Genomic DNA, 16861 nt, shown 5'->3' on the forward strand with positions numbered 1-16861 from the left:
CATTTAAACCAGCGTATCTCGACCTCAGCAACTTTTCAGATGTGTGGACTTCAGCTCCCAGAACTCCTTAGCCAGGACGTATGGAGTCAATTCCCAGAATGCTGGCTGGAGAATTCTGGGAGCTGAAGTCCACGCGGCTGAAAAGTTGCTGAAGTTGAGAAATTCCGATTTCCAACAAATTTGCTTATGTGCCTCGCTCGGGACTCAAACCTTAAAACGAACAAACATCAAACCGTTTTTTAATCTCATTTCCAGCCCAAAGCAACGAGGCCACAGCTTTGCCCAATACACAGACTCAACAAAGGTAGCTTTCGCCACATATGTGGGATTTAATTTTCTGCTTTTAATGAAATACAGAAAAAAAAACCAAGGCAGCATTTGCATATTTCTAAGGCAGAGCCACAAGAGCAAAACCTGTGCTACGTTTTCCTTGACAACTGATACTCAAATGAAAAAACATAAAAACAGATAGACTTCTCCTAAGGCAGGGGTTGGACGTTTGTGACCGAGATGTCCCTATACTACCACACTCCGGACACACACACACACACCACACACACACACACTGGTTTTGCTGGTCTGGCCTATTAGGAAATGGACATTAAGCCCATCTGGCTGCTTTGCTTGTATCTCATAGGCTGGGAGATCACTATCCAGTGGAGACATTTTGGTCTGTGGTCAAAATGAAGCTTTTTCTGACTAGACCTGATAGTATCCGGGGTTCCTTAGTCGAGGCTTTTCATGATGGCTTGAGCCTGTTTTAGTTCTGAGGAGGAAAAATAGGAGGTTAAAAAAAGAAGAAAGGACTCTAACGACAAATATAAGTGGCCTAAAAGACCACACGCCTCCAGGAGCCAACAAGAATCCCACAAAAATGTAATAAAATAAATATATCCCTTTGCTCCCATGAAATGTCTAATTTCAAAGATTTTGCTTTATGTCCTGCCAGGAATGATATTAAGCAGACCAAGGCCAGGACAGGGATGTCTCTGGGATGCCATAAAATGGGACATCCTGAACAATTTTCACCAGAATTCTACTGCAACCCTGTTCAGATTATTAAAGGACACACTGCAAGGTTTGTTCCTTTTTAAAATATGTATCTTTCCATGCTGTAGTGATAAAGCAGTCTTGACTTCTGGCTTCTGTTTCTTCTACAAAGTGGTGCCCACTATGATGACTAGAAAGAGGCAGATGGAAAGGTAAAGGATTGAGACCTGTTGTCGTTGGAGATGTTAAAAGAGAAATTGGAATGTTTTGCCTCTTTAAATAGAGCTAAGGAGTTTGCTGATGCCTTTCTTGTTATAAGGCTCTGGCAGATACAAGCAACCCCTGAACCTCCAAGCTGTAAAAAATATTTAGCTCCTCACCAGCAAGTAAGACGCGAAACTTTTCAGCCGACAACGTCATTGCCACGGGCTCTGTCACCTTCCGGTCGACATCTTTCACGTTCAGCTTGAGGTGAACGACAGATTCGTTGACCTGCCGTAGCTCGCTGGAACTAAGCGTATAATCCACTCTCCACGAAACAGAATCCAGGCAACTCACTGCAGGCAAAAAAAAAAATCAAACGTTTAGGCACATCCTTTGTGCAAGACACTAGTCCTCTTGCATGTGTCAAGAGCATTGCCAAGGAATTCACCCAATCACAGCTTCCAAAATCTACTGCAATTTTTAATTCGTGTTTCATCTGCTACTTGCAACTCTCCAAAAGAAAAGAGAAGAAACAGGAACAGTTTTTTTTTTAAAAAAAACAACACCAAGTCAAATAGTTGCACCAGAAACAGAATTCCATCTGCTTTTCCAACCGCCGTAAATGCAGGCCGGTTGCTGAGCGCCCCAAATGCGGTCATGTGACTACAAAGGGGGTCTAGGCATCAAAACTTTGAATCTGAGTCGTAAATCTCTTTTTAAGGGTCTGTCATAACTTCAAACAGTCGCTAAACGTCTGGTCGTAAATTAAGGACTACCTGTATTCCCGGGTGCTCTGAAAATTCCAGTCTCAGAAGAGCAGTTTTGTGTGTTCCTTGACAGGGCGGTTCAGCCTTGTTGGCATTTTACAGAATCTTTCTCCAATCAACCTGTGAGCCCCTCGGGGTGCTGAGAAATCTTCCCATAAGAAAGCAAAAACCTCTCAGCCCAGGGGGAAAAGGCTGCAGTGGACAGTTTCCCTAAAGTGACCGTTCGTTTTGTCACCGGCAAAGGAGGTTGACTTACATCTCAGGCTGCACTTCCTCAGGCTATCCTGGAGAGAGCTCTGTTTCTCTTCGTAGGACCGGCACAATCCTGCGGCGTGCTCTGCAACCAAGACATCCACTAAGTCAGGGGTCTTCAAACTTGGCCCTTTTATGACTTGTGGACTTCAACTCCCAGAATTCCTGAGCCAGCCATGCTGAAGGGAAAGGGAGAGGTTTCCAAGCTGAGCCATGCTGGCTCAGGACTTCTGGGAATTGAAGTCCACGAGTCATAAAGCGGCCTAGGCCTAGGCCAGGGGTAGGCAACCTTGGCTCTTTTATGACTTGTGGACTTCAACTCCCAGAATTCCTGAGCCAGCCATGCTGAGGGGAAAGGGAGAGGTTTCCAAGCTGAGCCATGCTGGCTCAGGAATTCTGGGAGTTGAAGTCCACGAATCATAAAAGAGCCAAGGTTCCCCACCCCTGGTATACCTAATTTCATTCTCCCGCTGGCTTCTAACTCCGTCAATTTTTTAAAGTTTTATTTATGGTTAGAGGTTATTCTGAGGAACCGTTAATATTTTATGTTTTTAAAAGCAATAACCCCAAAAATCACCTTTGGGCAGCCCCAGCTGTTGAAGTTCGCTAGAGAGAGACTCGGAGTCCACGTTATATTTGGCGGCACTTGAGAGAATAAAGTTGAGAACAGCCACAGTGGCTTTCACGTCTCCAATTTCTGCAGCAGAAAAGAAAGGAAATATAATTATTTGAGCTTCAGATTAACCCGTGTTATTGAAAAGGATGTAAGTGACTTATGCTGGCTGGGGAATTCTGGGAGTCGAAGTGCGCACATCTTAAAGTTGCTAAGGTAGAAAAACACCACTCTGTCATTAGCCCAAGGCCATGAATTGCTCCAAAACTGTGTAGGTTTGTTGAAACTACTATCATTTTGTTCAAAATTTACCTATTGGGGATCAACATTTTGGAAAAGAACGTAACCACGGTCTATGTCAGTATCATGGCTGGCTGGGTAATTCTGGGAATTGAAGTTCACACATGGTTCCAACAGATAAAACTCTTCAAAAGAACTTCGAGGCATTGTTTACCTTAAAGAATCTTTTATTTGTATAGCATAATATCGGCACTGCATAATCAAAGCCAAAACCTGAATTCCCCTCCCCTGGGCACCTAGTATCAAAGCACAATTCCCTCCTCCAATTTACAGTCATAAATCAAATTCCCCAATTAGTTTGAAGCGTGGGCTTCCTCTCCAGCTCTCCAGCCCGCCAATTCTTTATCAGCTCTGGGCTTAATAACCTTGATTCTCATGCTACGTTTAGTGTTGTTATGTCTAGCTGGACTCTCATTCACATCCCCCCCTCCCAGCATCATTTAACTCTAAAAGCGAAAGGTGAAAGATGGCTAGATTTCCATCTTTGTCAATGCAAAAACATCTACTGTTAGCAGCGTTGACACATATCTTAAAGCTGTCAAGGTTGAGAAACACTCACCTCTGTAGTTTGGAATGAACATGTAAGGCAGAGATACTGTACAGGATCTGCCATATTTTTCTGGATGCTTGGATATGACCAATTTTGCAAGTCTCTTGCAAAAAGATACCAGTTGAAGTAAGGAACCACAGCACTTTGCGTGCATACCCCATGCACAAATTTGCTTTCAACACCAATACTAAACTCAGAAAATAAATGCAACCCTGATGCTCAATTTTCAGTTGAGAAATGTTGGCAGGGTAGGAAATGGCTTAGCTGTACCCTAACTTAGCCCCTGAACATAGAAGGGAAGGACACTCACCAAACTTGGCATCTGATGTTAACTTCAGGATTTTGTCATACTGAAAGAGACAAAAGAACAATTTCTAATTTAGCTCAGCTCAAACTTAACATTGGGGAAGTCCCAACAGCTCTAAGGAGATTTTTTTAATTCATCACAGAATTTTCAATTTACAGCACACCTTTTGGGAGCCACTAATCTAAGCACTCAATTGCCATGGAAACACAATTATGAATGGGGCAACTGATTTATGAATCTATTATTTAAAAAATAACATTCCACAGGTTTAATCGGAAAGTGCTTCTCTCTTACCGATTCTGGATTTATGCAAACCAAGTTTGACAAGTATCCACAAAAGAGATTGAGAATGAACTCACATCAATGCCCTCTCCGAGCACATCTTTCAGAACCTGGGCACAGATCAGCTTGAGTTTCACCGAAGACTGGAAAAAGACAAAAATGTGTCATAACCATCATCTTTGTTTTTTTTTTAAATCCTCCCTTGGAAAACGATAGTTGTCAGGAAAAATCTTACAATGGGGCAAATCCAGCTTCAAGTAGGTAGTAAAATGCCAGCAACCCCCACACCTTAAAATAATTAAAATATTCGTGGAACTCAAGGGGGTGGGGGAATCACTTACTATTTTAGCCAAAGTGCTAATTTCTGCCAAGACCCAGTCAGGACAGTCCAAATCTCCACAGAATCGAAACCTCTGGCAGGAAGAAAGAAAATCTGAGTACTTTTCAATCACAGCAATTTTAAGAGGGGTGGATTTCAGCTCCCAGAATCCCATCATCTAGCATGCATGGACTCCAGCTCCCAGAATTCTCCATCTAGCACGCGTGGACTTCAACTCCCAGAATTCCTCCAGCTAGCATTCATGGGCTTCATCTGCCCAAATTCCCCCAGCCAGCGTAAGTGGTGTAGGGTTTCCTGCCTGAGCCAAGGGTTACACCAGATTACCTTCAAGGTCTCTTCCAACTTTATTATTATTGTTGTTATAACTCCCAGAATTCCTCCAGCTAGCATGCATGGGCTTCATCTGCTAGAATTCCCCCAGCCAGCATAAGTGGTATAGGGTTTCCTGCCTGAGCCAAGGGTTACACCAGATTACCTTCAAGGTCTCTTCCAACTTTATTATTATTGTTGTTATAACTCCCAGAATTCATCCAGCTAGCATGCATGGGCTTCAACTTCCAGAATTCCCCCAGCCAGCATAGGTGGATTCCAACTCTCAGAATTCCCCCCCAGCCAGCATAGGTGGACTTCAACTCCCAGAATTCCCCCCAGCCAGCATAGGTGGACTCCAACTCCCAGAATCCCCCCCCAGCCAGCATAGGTGGATTCCAACTCCTCGAATTCAAGTTGGCTGGGGGAATTCTGGGAATTGAAGTCCACCTATTTTAGAATTGCTGAGATTTTGCACTGACAAATGCACTACTCTGCACTTGCACCAATTTTTCTTTTAAAGATCTGGGCTTTCTCTCCTCTAATCCTTTAAAATACCCCCCCCCCTTTCCCGCCTTGCTAGCAATAAAGCTCCCTCCCTCCACTCACCATCTTCCCCTGAACTGAGCGACACTCTTCTCCCTATACAAAGCGAGTCACCTGACTTCTCCTTTCTACCCAATCTCTGAAGAGCTCCCCTTGTATCAGCTGACTTCCTTCTAGCCAATCCGTGAAAAGCTTTTCTTTTTTTTCCAGCTGTCTGCTTTCTAGCCATTTCCTGAAGAGCTTTCCCTTATTTACTTCTTTCTGGCCAATCCCTAAAGAGCTTCCTTTTTTTTTTTTAGTTTGCTTCATTCTAGCCAATCCCTGAAGAGCTTCCCTAGCAATCAGCTGACCGTGAACAAGTCAGCTGACCGTCAGAGGCTCTTGCTTCTTGCTGTAGCGACACGTGTTCTCCTGTCGGTCGTGGGAACTGCAGGTTTTAAAAGAGCTAATGCATGTCTTAGCCCTTTTTCAGCCTTTACTTCAAAATCTCGCCTTTCCACGTCTATTACTAATTCATTATACAAAATGAACTTTGGGGAGGCTTTCCTGGCTGCCCACCTCGATGGCTTTTTGTTTGAAACTGTAACACAATTCCTTGCGTGACTAATCACACTTGGTCAAAACAAACTATTCTGTTGTATTTGAAATTAGTGGACTTCTCTGCAGCATTTTTTAAATCAGAGCCCTTATCCTGCTTTTCACTGTACTCTTCCTCCCAAATCTGCAAAACAAAAACGAGTCAATATGTTAAGCTGTTTTTAATGTTCTTTAGTTCTGCAGGCTGCCCAGAGTTCGTTGGAGCTGGTTGGGCAACACATTTAAATAAATGAATAAATTTGCAGCATGATAAGAGGAGCTGGTAATTTTGAGGGGTGAACTTTGTGGGAAGTTAACCCAGAGAAGGAAATATTAAAAAGGCAGAAAGAAAGATGTTGTTCACCAAAAGGATTTTTAAAAGCATTTTTTGAAAAGCAGAAACCAAACCTAGCCTCGTCTCTTTGCCCAAAGCAGTAGCTAGTCTTATACATATGCAGATGTGGAACCATCAGGAAGTTTGGAGCCAGGGATCTCAAGACAAAAGAAGCTCTTAAGAGTCATCAGCCCCATCACCTGGGAAGCAGGATATGATAATGGGATTAAACCACAGATATCAAGGCCTAGAAAAACACTCAGAAATAGCCCCAAAGTTCATGCCACAGGAACTGGAAACTATTCCAAGCAGGGGTAGAGGGTATAAAAAGACCTTCTGCCCATGTGCTCCCTCTCTTTCTTCTCCACTGCTGCTTCTTGCAAGGACCATCTTTCTTCTGCAATAAACTGTAACCTTCTTCCCAAAGCAGTCGCCATGTTTGCTTATTTATTCCCGGCTTGGATGAACCAGGATGAAGACTTACTTCTAACAACTTTAAAATAGGAAATGAGAGTCAATGGACTAGTTTGTTCTCGAGAAACCCAGTTTTCATTGTTCAGTTAATTTGTGTTTTATTTACAAGGCAGTTCTATGAAGTGATGTTAAAGATTTAAGCTGAATACACTTAGCATATACCCAAATGTTTGATTTAAACCACAGTCAACCAAGTTCACACATGGCATTATTTATCAAACTACTTTGAAGCAAGTCATATCCTAACATAACATTAAACCAGAACCTTAGGAGGACCCATAGAGGATTGAATGGGAGTTATAAGAAAGTATCTTTGCAATCTTAATAGTGAATGCAACTCTTTAAACCACTCCTTGTTCTTCAGGCTCAGTTGCAGCCTTGAAAAAGCAAGCCTTACTTCAGTTAAGAGCAGGGAGATGTGATGGTTGTGTGGGGTCCAAAGGAATTCTGTATTATTTTTTTGAAGTGAACACGGTCCTAGCAGGTACAAATCACTTAATCTTTGTTTTGTTGCTTCCGAGATGTTTTCTATGCAAGCACCATTGTATTTGTTTTTTCCCCTCCACCTTGTTCAATAAACAAGTCTTTTTTATGTCTTGATTTGTTTATTTTAACATCCTTCCACATTGCACAACATCTTAAGAAGAATTAGAACGTCTTTTTCTAGTACAAAAGATTCCTAGAGTGGTCAAGGCCAAGCTTGTAGTAAGGGCTATCAGGATGATCCCCACCAGCATCCAAGGAATTTGGAAAAATCCTGTAAAAAAGAACAGAACAGTACTGGATTCTCTTAAACAGCTTTTTTTTGCAGTGAAAATCAAAAGTAAAGAATATCATACACGGTAGAAAACAAAGAGCTTAACATTCTGGATTCCCTTCCCTTCAAACCTAAAGAGTGGAACTTAATGATAAGCAAGTGCCATTGAGGTGACTTTTATCCCAAATTTCTGCTCGGAGAATCTCCTGCTACTGTCAAAGATCTTAACAAAAGTTCCGTGTGAATTTATAATTGGGCGAGATTATTGCCAGTCTGTTGAAAGAATAAGGCTAACTTCAACCGATTCCATTCTTCTGGCTCCAAGTCAAACAATTATATAGAATTTCACTGAAATTCATACAGTTAATACTACATCTAGTGGGAGTAATGGTTGCAGACTGTCAGATCAAAAAATTGTAATCACATGGAAAATTTATGGGGGCTGTTGCAGCCCCAAGGTTACAAAAGCCACACACCTCTGATTTAGCAAGTGGTATGAATATATCCAGTTATGGTTTAGTCAGCAAATAATGGATTAACACAATGTTTGAACTCCATAATTAACATGTTACAGTACCATGTTCTGCTGAGAGGACCAAATTCTTATTTTGATTGTCAGGAGGAGTTCTGGAAGTCATGTACGAGTCAAGAATGAGGATGGGACCGAGCATCACGTCAGCATCTGCCTCCTTTGATTTATCTGCATGAGAACAAGATTAACAAGACATTCGTGTTAAGGTGGAGAGTGCCAGTTTGGTGTACTAGTTAAGGCATCAGACTAGAAACTGGGAGACCGTGAGTTCTAGTCCCAGTTAGGTAACCTTGGGCCAGTCACCTTCTCCCTGTCTTAGAAAAGAGTCAATGATAAGCCACTTTTGAGAAACCTTGCCAAGAAAACTACAGAGGCTTGGTCCAGGCAATCTCAGAGAATGTGACATGATTGACCCTCATCTAATATTTCCAGAAGTAGAACAGCTACTTTTGAATATCATTCAAGGGAATAGTTCGCTTCCTATGCCGCCTAATCTTGACTACATACCCAATTTAGCAGCCACATCTCTGCCCAATCTTCTTCCCCATCTGTCCCAGCTGCCTTGACCAGTAGTTCGAACACAATTCTGGGTTTCACAACAAGAGCAAATAACTGCGGTTCCTTCAACTGGAACCCAGCTGTGGTGAAAAAAGGGAAACATTTCCTGTAAGGTTGCGCCTATATAATGAGATTTCATCCAATACTTCCCCTTCTTAATAGACCAAAGGATGGATATCTGGCTATATCCTAAATTACTGGTAGTTAATTTCTTAGGTTCAACCATTGATCTACTTAGCCTAAGAGCAATTGGGCTTACAAGGTTGTTAAGTTGGAACCCAGGTTGGTTTCTGCTTAATGAACTCCCCCATCTGTGGTTATGCAAACCTCTTAAGTTCACTATATGCAAAATATCTTTACTCTATTTGTACCAAGCATAGCTAACCCCTCTATAACAAATGTTAATATTTTGAATAAGTCATTTAATAGGTTACGGGTAAGAGAAAAATCTGGCATATGAACTAGTATACAAAGTTGAGATATCTAATAGGTTCATCTATCAGGACACTCAATTATGGAACAGGTCTTCAAATATGGAAAAGTGTGTTCTTCAAACCACTGTATGAAGCCGAGAAGGTCCTTAATGCTTATAAATTAATCTCTCTTGGAATCAGAACAGTATGCAATAGCCAGTTAGGTTAGAAACCATTTTCCAAACTATTGGTGTGTAGCTCAAAACAAGATAATCACTAAGTCTTCCAAAATAAAACAAATCTAAAACATTTTTCTCCAAAGAAGCAGATAAATTATATCAAAGAAGCTAGTTGCATGTTCACATTTCGGTCGACTAAGCCTACTAAGGTCCTCCTACAGTGACACGTGGCTTAGCACAGTGGCATCACCCTGTAGGAATGTCAGTTTGCTTACCTGTTACTAGCCTGATGGAAGGAGCAAGCTTTGTTCTCAGGATCGGGGGCTTGAGTAGCCGCAGAGACTTTCAAATGACAGGTGATGTAGATCTAGGAACAAGATAAAAGGTGGTTTAAGCTAGGTTACGGCATGACGAAGAGTGAGACTTCAAAAATATTGCCTGCTAGGAGCTGGGCTTCAGAAGGCGACCTCTTACCAGATCTCGGGGGTCTTCGCTAAACCGGAAGACGTCTACTGTGAATTGAAGAAAGTCATCTCTGAGCCTTGGTGATAAGAAGGTTGAGCTGGAATCAGATTTTCCATCTACCAGGCAGCTGGAGGACACAACACCCATCAACAATGCTTCCTACTATTGACACACTTGGTTACACATTAGTGCACTCTGCCTTTTAGCGTGCTTGTGCAAACAACAGGCCTATCTGAACCTCGCGTTTCAATGAAATTGCGAGTCTGTTCTTTAGCCCCAAAGCTCCCAGTCTGGCTCAGAAATTGTCGTCCCCAAAACTGGGCCTTAGCTTGGTGTGGAAGCCAATGGATCACCAAAGAGAAGGTGTGAGACAATTATTTTGGTACCAAGATATAAGGACCCTGGCTTTGAAAGCAGCCAAGGCCCTGATTACAGTTTTATAGCAATTTTTATAGTTGATGGTGAATCACATACATCCCTTTGCCCTCCCCCTAATAATGCATGCATTACATATAATATAAATTGGTTACCTGGATTACAGCCCTCTAAAGCTTTCTCACTTGCTGTGCAAAACAGCTAAATGTCACACCTCCTGTTGCCTACCCCAGGTCACGGCTATCTTGCGAAGTTTCTAGTTCTATGTTCTAGCTATGTGGTTTGGTTTTTTTTTCTTGTAAGCGAGCTATTCTTGCACCCAACAGTCTGCCTTGCTTCGTTGTTTATGTCTCCCCCGGCCTCTTTCCACCATAGCCCTCCTCGTAATGCTATCAAGTATTGGCAACTGTTAGCAAGCTTGTATTGCAAATCCCCTATTACAACTGGACAGTAAGCACGATGAAAGAAAAGCTTTTTTTTCTCGCTTGTTTTGAGGCCGTGACATGAAGACAAGAGAAAACATTTCTCTCAGAATTCATATTATCTCCACAGACATTCCTTCCTCTGATCCCCAGGGCCTCATCTGTTCATATATTCCTTCATCTGATCCTTCAAAATGACCAGGGAAAACCACACTACCTGCCGGATTACCCTCAAACACAAATGACACACAAGGGGATAGATAGAAACCGAAGCAATAAGCGCCATCACTTCAAGTTAAAATATAATTTGTATGTAATAGAGAGAGAAAAGCAGGTCAGGAGGCGATTTAACAACCCAGCCGTGATAATGGGGATGAGTTGATGGCTTTCTTTGTGGACGCAAGCATAGAACAAGAACCTTCTTGCAAGTAAGAGCCAGAAGGCAAAAGATAAAAAGGGAAAACCTGATTCTTCGTACAAATTTAGCAAGTTTCACGAGGGGTTCTTGACGCCCTCTGAGCTTGGTTGTTTTCTTGCAGACATTTCATTACTCAAACTAGGTTACAGCAGCATCAAGGACCCCTCATTTCAACCCAAATATTCTCCTTTATTAGCAATTTTCATATGTAAGCAAGGTTATTGCTCCCGATGGCCATTCTACCCCATAGTGATGACCATTTTAGGTGGACATAGTGCAGTTTTGCTACTGAACAAGCAACTTTAAGATCTCCAGGAGCAGTGAGTTATCTCACATAAAAATGTTCAGTGCAGGTGCGAAGAGAGATAGTCAGAACTCTTACCCCTTGAAATCGATGATGGGATAGCGGGGACTGGAGTCTGCCTCTGGGCTCAACGTGGCCACACAGCTATCAACAAAGAGCCGGAGAGGCGTGTGGTTTTCTGCGATTACTTCAGCCTGAATATACATGATTTCTCCCAACTGGTAGCCGTTGGAGGCTCTCTCTGCGCTCCAGCCATCTGAAAAGCAAAACCATCATACCCAACATGGAAGGACTTCTTGGATGCAAATTTCAACCTAAGTGAGCCCAGTTCAGATCAGGAATGCAACTTGGACAAACAGTCTTTTTTCTCTCCCATGTATCATATCCGCAAACCAATGTGCATCCCATCTTAATTCTTATATTGGCCTGTCAAACCATTTTTAAATTTTGGATCGGCTGCAGTCTTCTGAAATATGCAGAATCCAGAATGTACACCGATATCTGCATTTCCCCCCCCCCCCCGAATTTTGAAGGACTATTAGCAATTCTGAAATCGCCATAAAAAGTCAGAAGCTTTGCAAAATTGGGACTTGAGGAAGTACATGTGCACAATTCTGTAACATGGTTTGCGTGGCATATGTACACATGCACATATGACTATTTGGACAAACATTATCTGGCCTCATACACAAAGCAATGTGAAAGTGGGGTCAATTTTTTTTAACCAACAGTTTAAAAATGGTTTGACTAATGCCAATGTGAAGAAAAAGTTACTTGTGCACAGTTAAGGTTTAATCTCATTGGACCCTCGTGTTCATGAGACTCATGAAGAAATAGGGGGATTCTGGAAGCAATTATGGGCCATCAAGTCATTTCCAACTCCTAGCAACCACATAAAAAGGAGTACCATTCATCAAACGCAAGGAGAAACGTAGTTTTTCTTCTGCAGAAATCGTTGATGTGAACGGAATCCATGTTGGCTTGATTGCATTACTGCTTACATTGTTTCTCCTGGAAATAAAGACAGGTAAAGTCTCCCAAAGAGAACAAGTGATTTAGTGGTTTTCCCCCCCCCCACCAGGGCTAGTCTCAGAAATTCTGTTGCCATGGGTGAAGAAAGTGATACACTATTTCATCCTCTAGAACAGGGGTCTTCAAACCTGGCCCTTTTATGAATTGTGGACTTCAACACCCAGAATTCCTCAGCCAGCATGCCTCTGGCTGAGGAATTCTGGGAGTTGAAGTCCACAAGTCATAAAAGGGCCAAGTTTGAAGACCCCTGCAATAGAATATTTATAGCTCAGAATTATGAAATCCTTGGTGTGTTCTGAGCTTGGTGGTTTTCTAGACACAATCAAACTCAGCATCAAGGATTCCACCTAAGTAGCAGCCAAGTCTCTTCCTTCAACCATGCCAAATTCTGGATCCATTCTAAGCCATGATGGGGGTTAATTGGTTTTTGGTTTCATGTCTCATGCTAACTCTGTAACGCTGATTTATTCCACGAACCATATGGCGCCATTGCTCTACCGGCTTTGGTAAACTAGTTGGGACCACCGGCTAGAAAGAGATGGCTCAGTTCTTTTATCCAACAGCATGTTCTCATCTCCCACCCTCAAGGTGACCATCCGTCCCCCTAAACCAGGGGTCTTCAAACTTGGCCCTTTTATGACTTGTGGACTTCAACTCCCAGAATTCCTCAACCAGCGTGCTTGGCTGAGGAATTCTGGGAGTTGAAGTCCACAAGTCATAAAGGGCCAAGTTTGAAGACCCCTGTTCTATTGGTACTTGGGTTCTAGAACAGGGGTCTTCAAACTTGGCCCTTTTATGACTTGTGGACTTCAATTCCCAGAATTCCTCAGTCAGCATGCCTCTGGCTGAGGAATTCTGGGAGTTGAAGCCCACAAGTCATAAAAGGGCCAGGTTTGAAGACCCCTGCCCCAAACAGTCAAGCCAACCCCACATTTTTGTTAGTTTCGTCCTCCGAACTTACCTTGGGTAGTGACACTCAATGGGGACGTCGACTGGGCTGGTTCTTACAATGACACTGTGGGAAGAAGGGGTGGGCTTATAATGGAGACTGATGCTGTAGACCAGAAACTCAGCAGTCATCTAGAGAAAAGAAGGAAAGATGAGACCAGGGAGATGCAGCAATAAACCAGAAGTGGATTTAGTGCTTGCAACATACAAGGGGAATTTCTTGGCATGGGAAAAACACGGGTTTGCAGACTCTCCCACCCTTACCTGCAAGACACTCCCGCACTCATGAAGACCGACATTGAAGATCACCGTGTTCTCGGCAGCATTGTAGGTTGTGGGTTGGCAGCCAGATGGACCCAAACTCAGGCCCTCTACCTGGACGAGTCTGCCGGTGCCAAACAGGTCTCTCTTCACAGTCACCATCACCTGGGCCTCTCCACACTGGACCAGCACAGGTGACAGGAGGGACAAAGCTCGGGCCTGAGAAGCATCTACCCAAGCATAAGGGTAAGTCTCAACCCCAGAAGGCATATAAGGCTGCCTCGCAGGGGCAGGAGTGTTGTAATGCCCCCAGACATAATCCCAGGGATCCAAGGAGGTCACTTCCCCAATTACCCAACAAGCTAAAACAATGGCCAAGTTCTGTAACGGTCCCATCCTGTCTGTTCTAGGAAGCCGGAGAAGAAGAGACCAGCATCTGCCCAGGATCCTTTTTATTCCAACTCCTGAAGGCCAACCTCCTCTCACCTGACTTCGATAATCAGGCAGCTAATCAGCTCCCTTTGCAGCCAGTGCAAATCCTGCAAAGCACCCAAAATAATAATGAAGTTTTGCATCTCCCCCAGCTGCAAGCGCTCTGCAGCCAGAGGGAGGGAAGGAGAGATTAATGTAGGTTAAAAGTTTCAGCCACTCTTCTGAAAGTACTTAGATTTGCATAGGGCCAAAGAGGATTTGAGTATTCCCAAAGGTGCTTTTTCCAAAAGGCAAGCAGACTTTTGGGGGTTTGTTTGTTTGTTTTTAAATATTTTGCTTCTTATCCAAGAAGCTTCTTCCGTTCTTCAGAAGAAGCTTAATGGATGAGAAGTGGACTGTTTTCAGAGGAAAAAAAACCAAGAAGAGATTGGACAACCATTTGTCTGAAATGGTATAGGGTTTTCTGCTGGAGCAGGGGGTTGGACTAGAAGATCTCCAAGGTCCCTTCCGACTGTTCTTCTGTTAAGAAAGTCCTGTTGCCTTTTGGAAAAAAGTACCTGTGGGACAACCATGACCTGGATGATTGAGAATCTCCAGAGACACACAAGAAGGATCTGGAGGAGAAAAGATAGAAGCCTCCACAAGACTTAGAAACTGGGAGAAGAATTTTAGGCAGGTCCACCATGTCTTGAACCTGCAAGACAAAGAAGGATGGCATCTAAGAGACCCTCAGACTCAAAGCAATAATAACAAGAGGTTCACCTTTCCTCTGGGTGCTTAATATGATTTATGTAAGAATCTCCCCTAATTTTATCCCTGCAGAAACAAGGTAGGCTGGAGGGAGCTTGACTTGACTGCTTTCTCTCCCAAGTTCTGAGGTCAGGTAGGGAATTTGAACCCAGGTCTAGAATGAGGTTTGCTTTAGGCCAGGGTCTTCAAACTTGGCCCTTTTATGACTTGTGGACTTCAACTCCCAGAATTCCTCAGCCAGCGTGCCTGGCTGAGGAATTCTGGGAGTTGAAGTCCACAAGTCATAAAAGGGCCAAATTTGAAGACCCCTGCTTTAGGCCAATGTCTGAATGAATACAGTACAGCAGTGGGTGATCAACCGCTTTCAGATATTTTGGGTAAATTATTCCAGTGTTTTTGAGTAAAATTACACATATCAAACAGGGGACATGTTGCTGAACTGCTTAATTTCTTTTTACTTAGTTGCTGTATAAAAATTAAGTTGGTCATGTTTGGAAGCCCTAATTCATATATGCTAGTTTATTACTAGACAGGCATTCTGGCTGGTTCAAAAGAATCTAACATTAGCCATGTTTTAGCTGCAGAATGTGTGAGCTCAGCCACTCATGGACTTGCAAGGTTAATCCTTGTGGGAATTGGAAATTCCCGATCTTCTGGGCTGGGTCACACCATACAAGTGAAGGGTTCTGGAACAAAGGGGAATCGTTTAGTCTGTTGCTTTCTTGCTTTTTGTAATCGGCTTTTGCACCAGAGAAATTTCATGCAAGCGTGGCAAACATGTACATGGATGCGATATACTGAAGGAGGGAATACGATGATTAGAGGACTGGAGGCTAAAACATATAAGGAACGGTTGCTGGAATTGGGTATGTCTAGTTTAATGAAGAGAAGGACGAGGGGGGACATGATAGCAGTCTTCCAGTATCTTAGGGACTGCCCCAAAGAAGAGGGAGTCAAGCTATTCTCCAAGGCGCCTGAAGGCAGGACAAGAAGCAACGGATGGAAACGAATCAAGGAGAGAAGCAACCTAGAACTAAAGAGAAACTTCCTGACAGTGAGAACAATTAACCAGTGGAACCACCTGCCTCCAGAAGCAGTGAATGCTCCAACACTGGAAGTTTTTAAGAAGAGACGGGACAACCATTTATCTGAAATGGTACAGGGTTTCCTGCCTGAGCAGGGGGTTGGACTAGATGACCTTCAAGGTCCCTTCCAACTTTATTATTATTATTATTATTATTATTGGAGTGTACAGGAATGATTGATGTCTGATTTTCATTGGCTAATCAAGTTTATAAAGCAATGCTACCAACTTTCTAAGGTGTAGCACTTCTGGACGTAACTCTGCCAGCGTTCCAGATTGTTGGCCATCCAGCTGCTTAATTTGATCAAATAAAGTGCTGCTTGATCAAGAAGTCTCTGCTTGGGTTATCTGATTAGATTGATATAATATCTCAAGTTCGCATAAGGAACTGAGACCTTGCACAAGCTACAAATAAACTATGATGTCTCGATGAAGTATCCCTGCTTGGATTTTATAGTAGGCTTCTGCTCCTCCCCCCCCCCAAATAAATACTGTATAACAATGTGATATTTGTAGGAAAGACAAACAGATCTTAACTTAAAGCAGTGCTTTCCAATCTTGGCAACTTGAAAATGTCTGAACCTCAATTCCCTCCCAATTCTGGGAATTGGGGCCCAGACATTTTCAAGTTGCCAAGATTGAGAAGCAGTGCTTTAAAAATAGTTGTATTCTGCATTCTAGCTTTACCATTTTCTATACAAAAACCAGGGGTTGTACATGTATGTGAAGGTCAGCTTCTAAGAGAGTGCAGCAAAATGTGTTTGTGCTTCAGATTCAATGCAGAAGAATATATGCAGCTAAAGGCAAGGAACACCACGTACATGTCCTAATGACCAGGTTTCAAAGAAAATGGAGAAGAGAAACTCAAGAGGATAATATAGCTTTATGGGTTTGCATTGATAGTGGAAAAAGGAGTCTGTTGAAGGAGTCTGTTCTTAATAATCTCACATTCCCAATATGTAATTTTGAGGATAGAGGCTTGACCTCAAAAACAACCCAGATACTTACGGATTCCAAGTGACCAACTAGATTTTGAGAGGGGAAAGAGGTTGATCAGGAGCAAACTTAAGTCTGGGACTTCACACAG

At 42.8% G+C, this 16861-nt stretch overlaps 2 protein-coding genes across 2 annotated transcripts; both read right to left on the reverse strand.

The window, feature by feature from the left end:
• Positions 1 to 362: 362 nt before the first annotated feature.
• Positions 363 to 5566, reverse strand: COMMD4 (COMM domain containing 4). The gene is made up of 8 exons (XM_015830349.1): positions 5524 to 5566; positions 4607 to 4678; positions 4343 to 4408; positions 3987 to 4026; positions 2791 to 2910; positions 2218 to 2298; positions 1371 to 1547; positions 363 to 766 (listed from the first exon to the last, which is right to left on the reverse strand). Exons 1-8 carry the CDS (start codon positions 5524 to 5526, stop codon positions 726 to 728), a joined length of 600 nt encoding a protein of 199 aa, XP_015685835.1. The 5' UTR covers positions 5527 to 5566; the 3' UTR covers positions 363 to 725.
• A 2705-nt stretch (positions 5567 to 8271) lies between these two features.
• Positions 8272 to 13748, reverse strand: LOC107300846 (zona pellucida sperm-binding protein 3-like). Its single transcript, XM_015830137.2, has 8 exons — positions 13512 to 13748; positions 13261 to 13379; positions 12175 to 12278; positions 11346 to 11523; positions 9758 to 9875; positions 9559 to 9650; positions 8714 to 8771; positions 8272 to 8301 (listed from the first exon to the last, which is right to left on the reverse strand). The coding sequence occupies exons 1-8, from the start codon at positions 13668 to 13670 to the stop codon at positions 8272 to 8274; spliced, it is 858 nt and encodes a 285-aa protein (XP_015685623.1). The 5' UTR covers positions 13671 to 13748.
• Positions 13749 to 16861: the final 3113 nt, after the last annotated feature.

This window comes from Protobothrops mucrosquamatus, unplaced genomic scaffold (assembly GCF_001527695.2).
Source record: "Protobothrops mucrosquamatus isolate PMUCROS unplaced genomic scaffold, P.Mucros_1.0 scaffold_242, whole genome shotgun sequence".
Classification (NCBI taxonomy): Eukaryota; Metazoa; Chordata; class Lepidosauria; order Squamata; family Viperidae; genus Protobothrops; species Protobothrops mucrosquamatus.

Coding starts and splice junctions, on each gene's coding strand:
- COMMD4 (XM_015830349.1), bottom strand. Junction 4,409..4,606: donor TTAGCACTTTGGCTAAAATA/GTAAGTGATTCC, acceptor GTCTTTTTCCAG/TCTTCGGTGAAACTCAAGCT. Junction 4,027..4,342: donor TGCTCGGAGAGGGCATTGAT/GTGAGTTCATTC, acceptor TGTCTCTTTCAG/TATGACAAAATCCTGAAGTT.
- LOC107300846 (XM_015830137.2), bottom strand. CDS start 13,670: ATGGTGACTGTGAAGAGAGACCTGTTTGGCACCGGCAGACTCGTCCAG. Junction 12,279..13,260: donor ATTGAGTGTCACTACCCAAG/GTAAGTTCGGAG, acceptor CTTTATTTCCAG/GAGAAACAATGTAAGCAGTA. Junction 8,772..9,558: donor TTCCATCAGGCTAGTAACAG/GTAAGCAAACTG, acceptor TTTTCACCACAG/CTGGGTTCCAGTTGAAGGAA.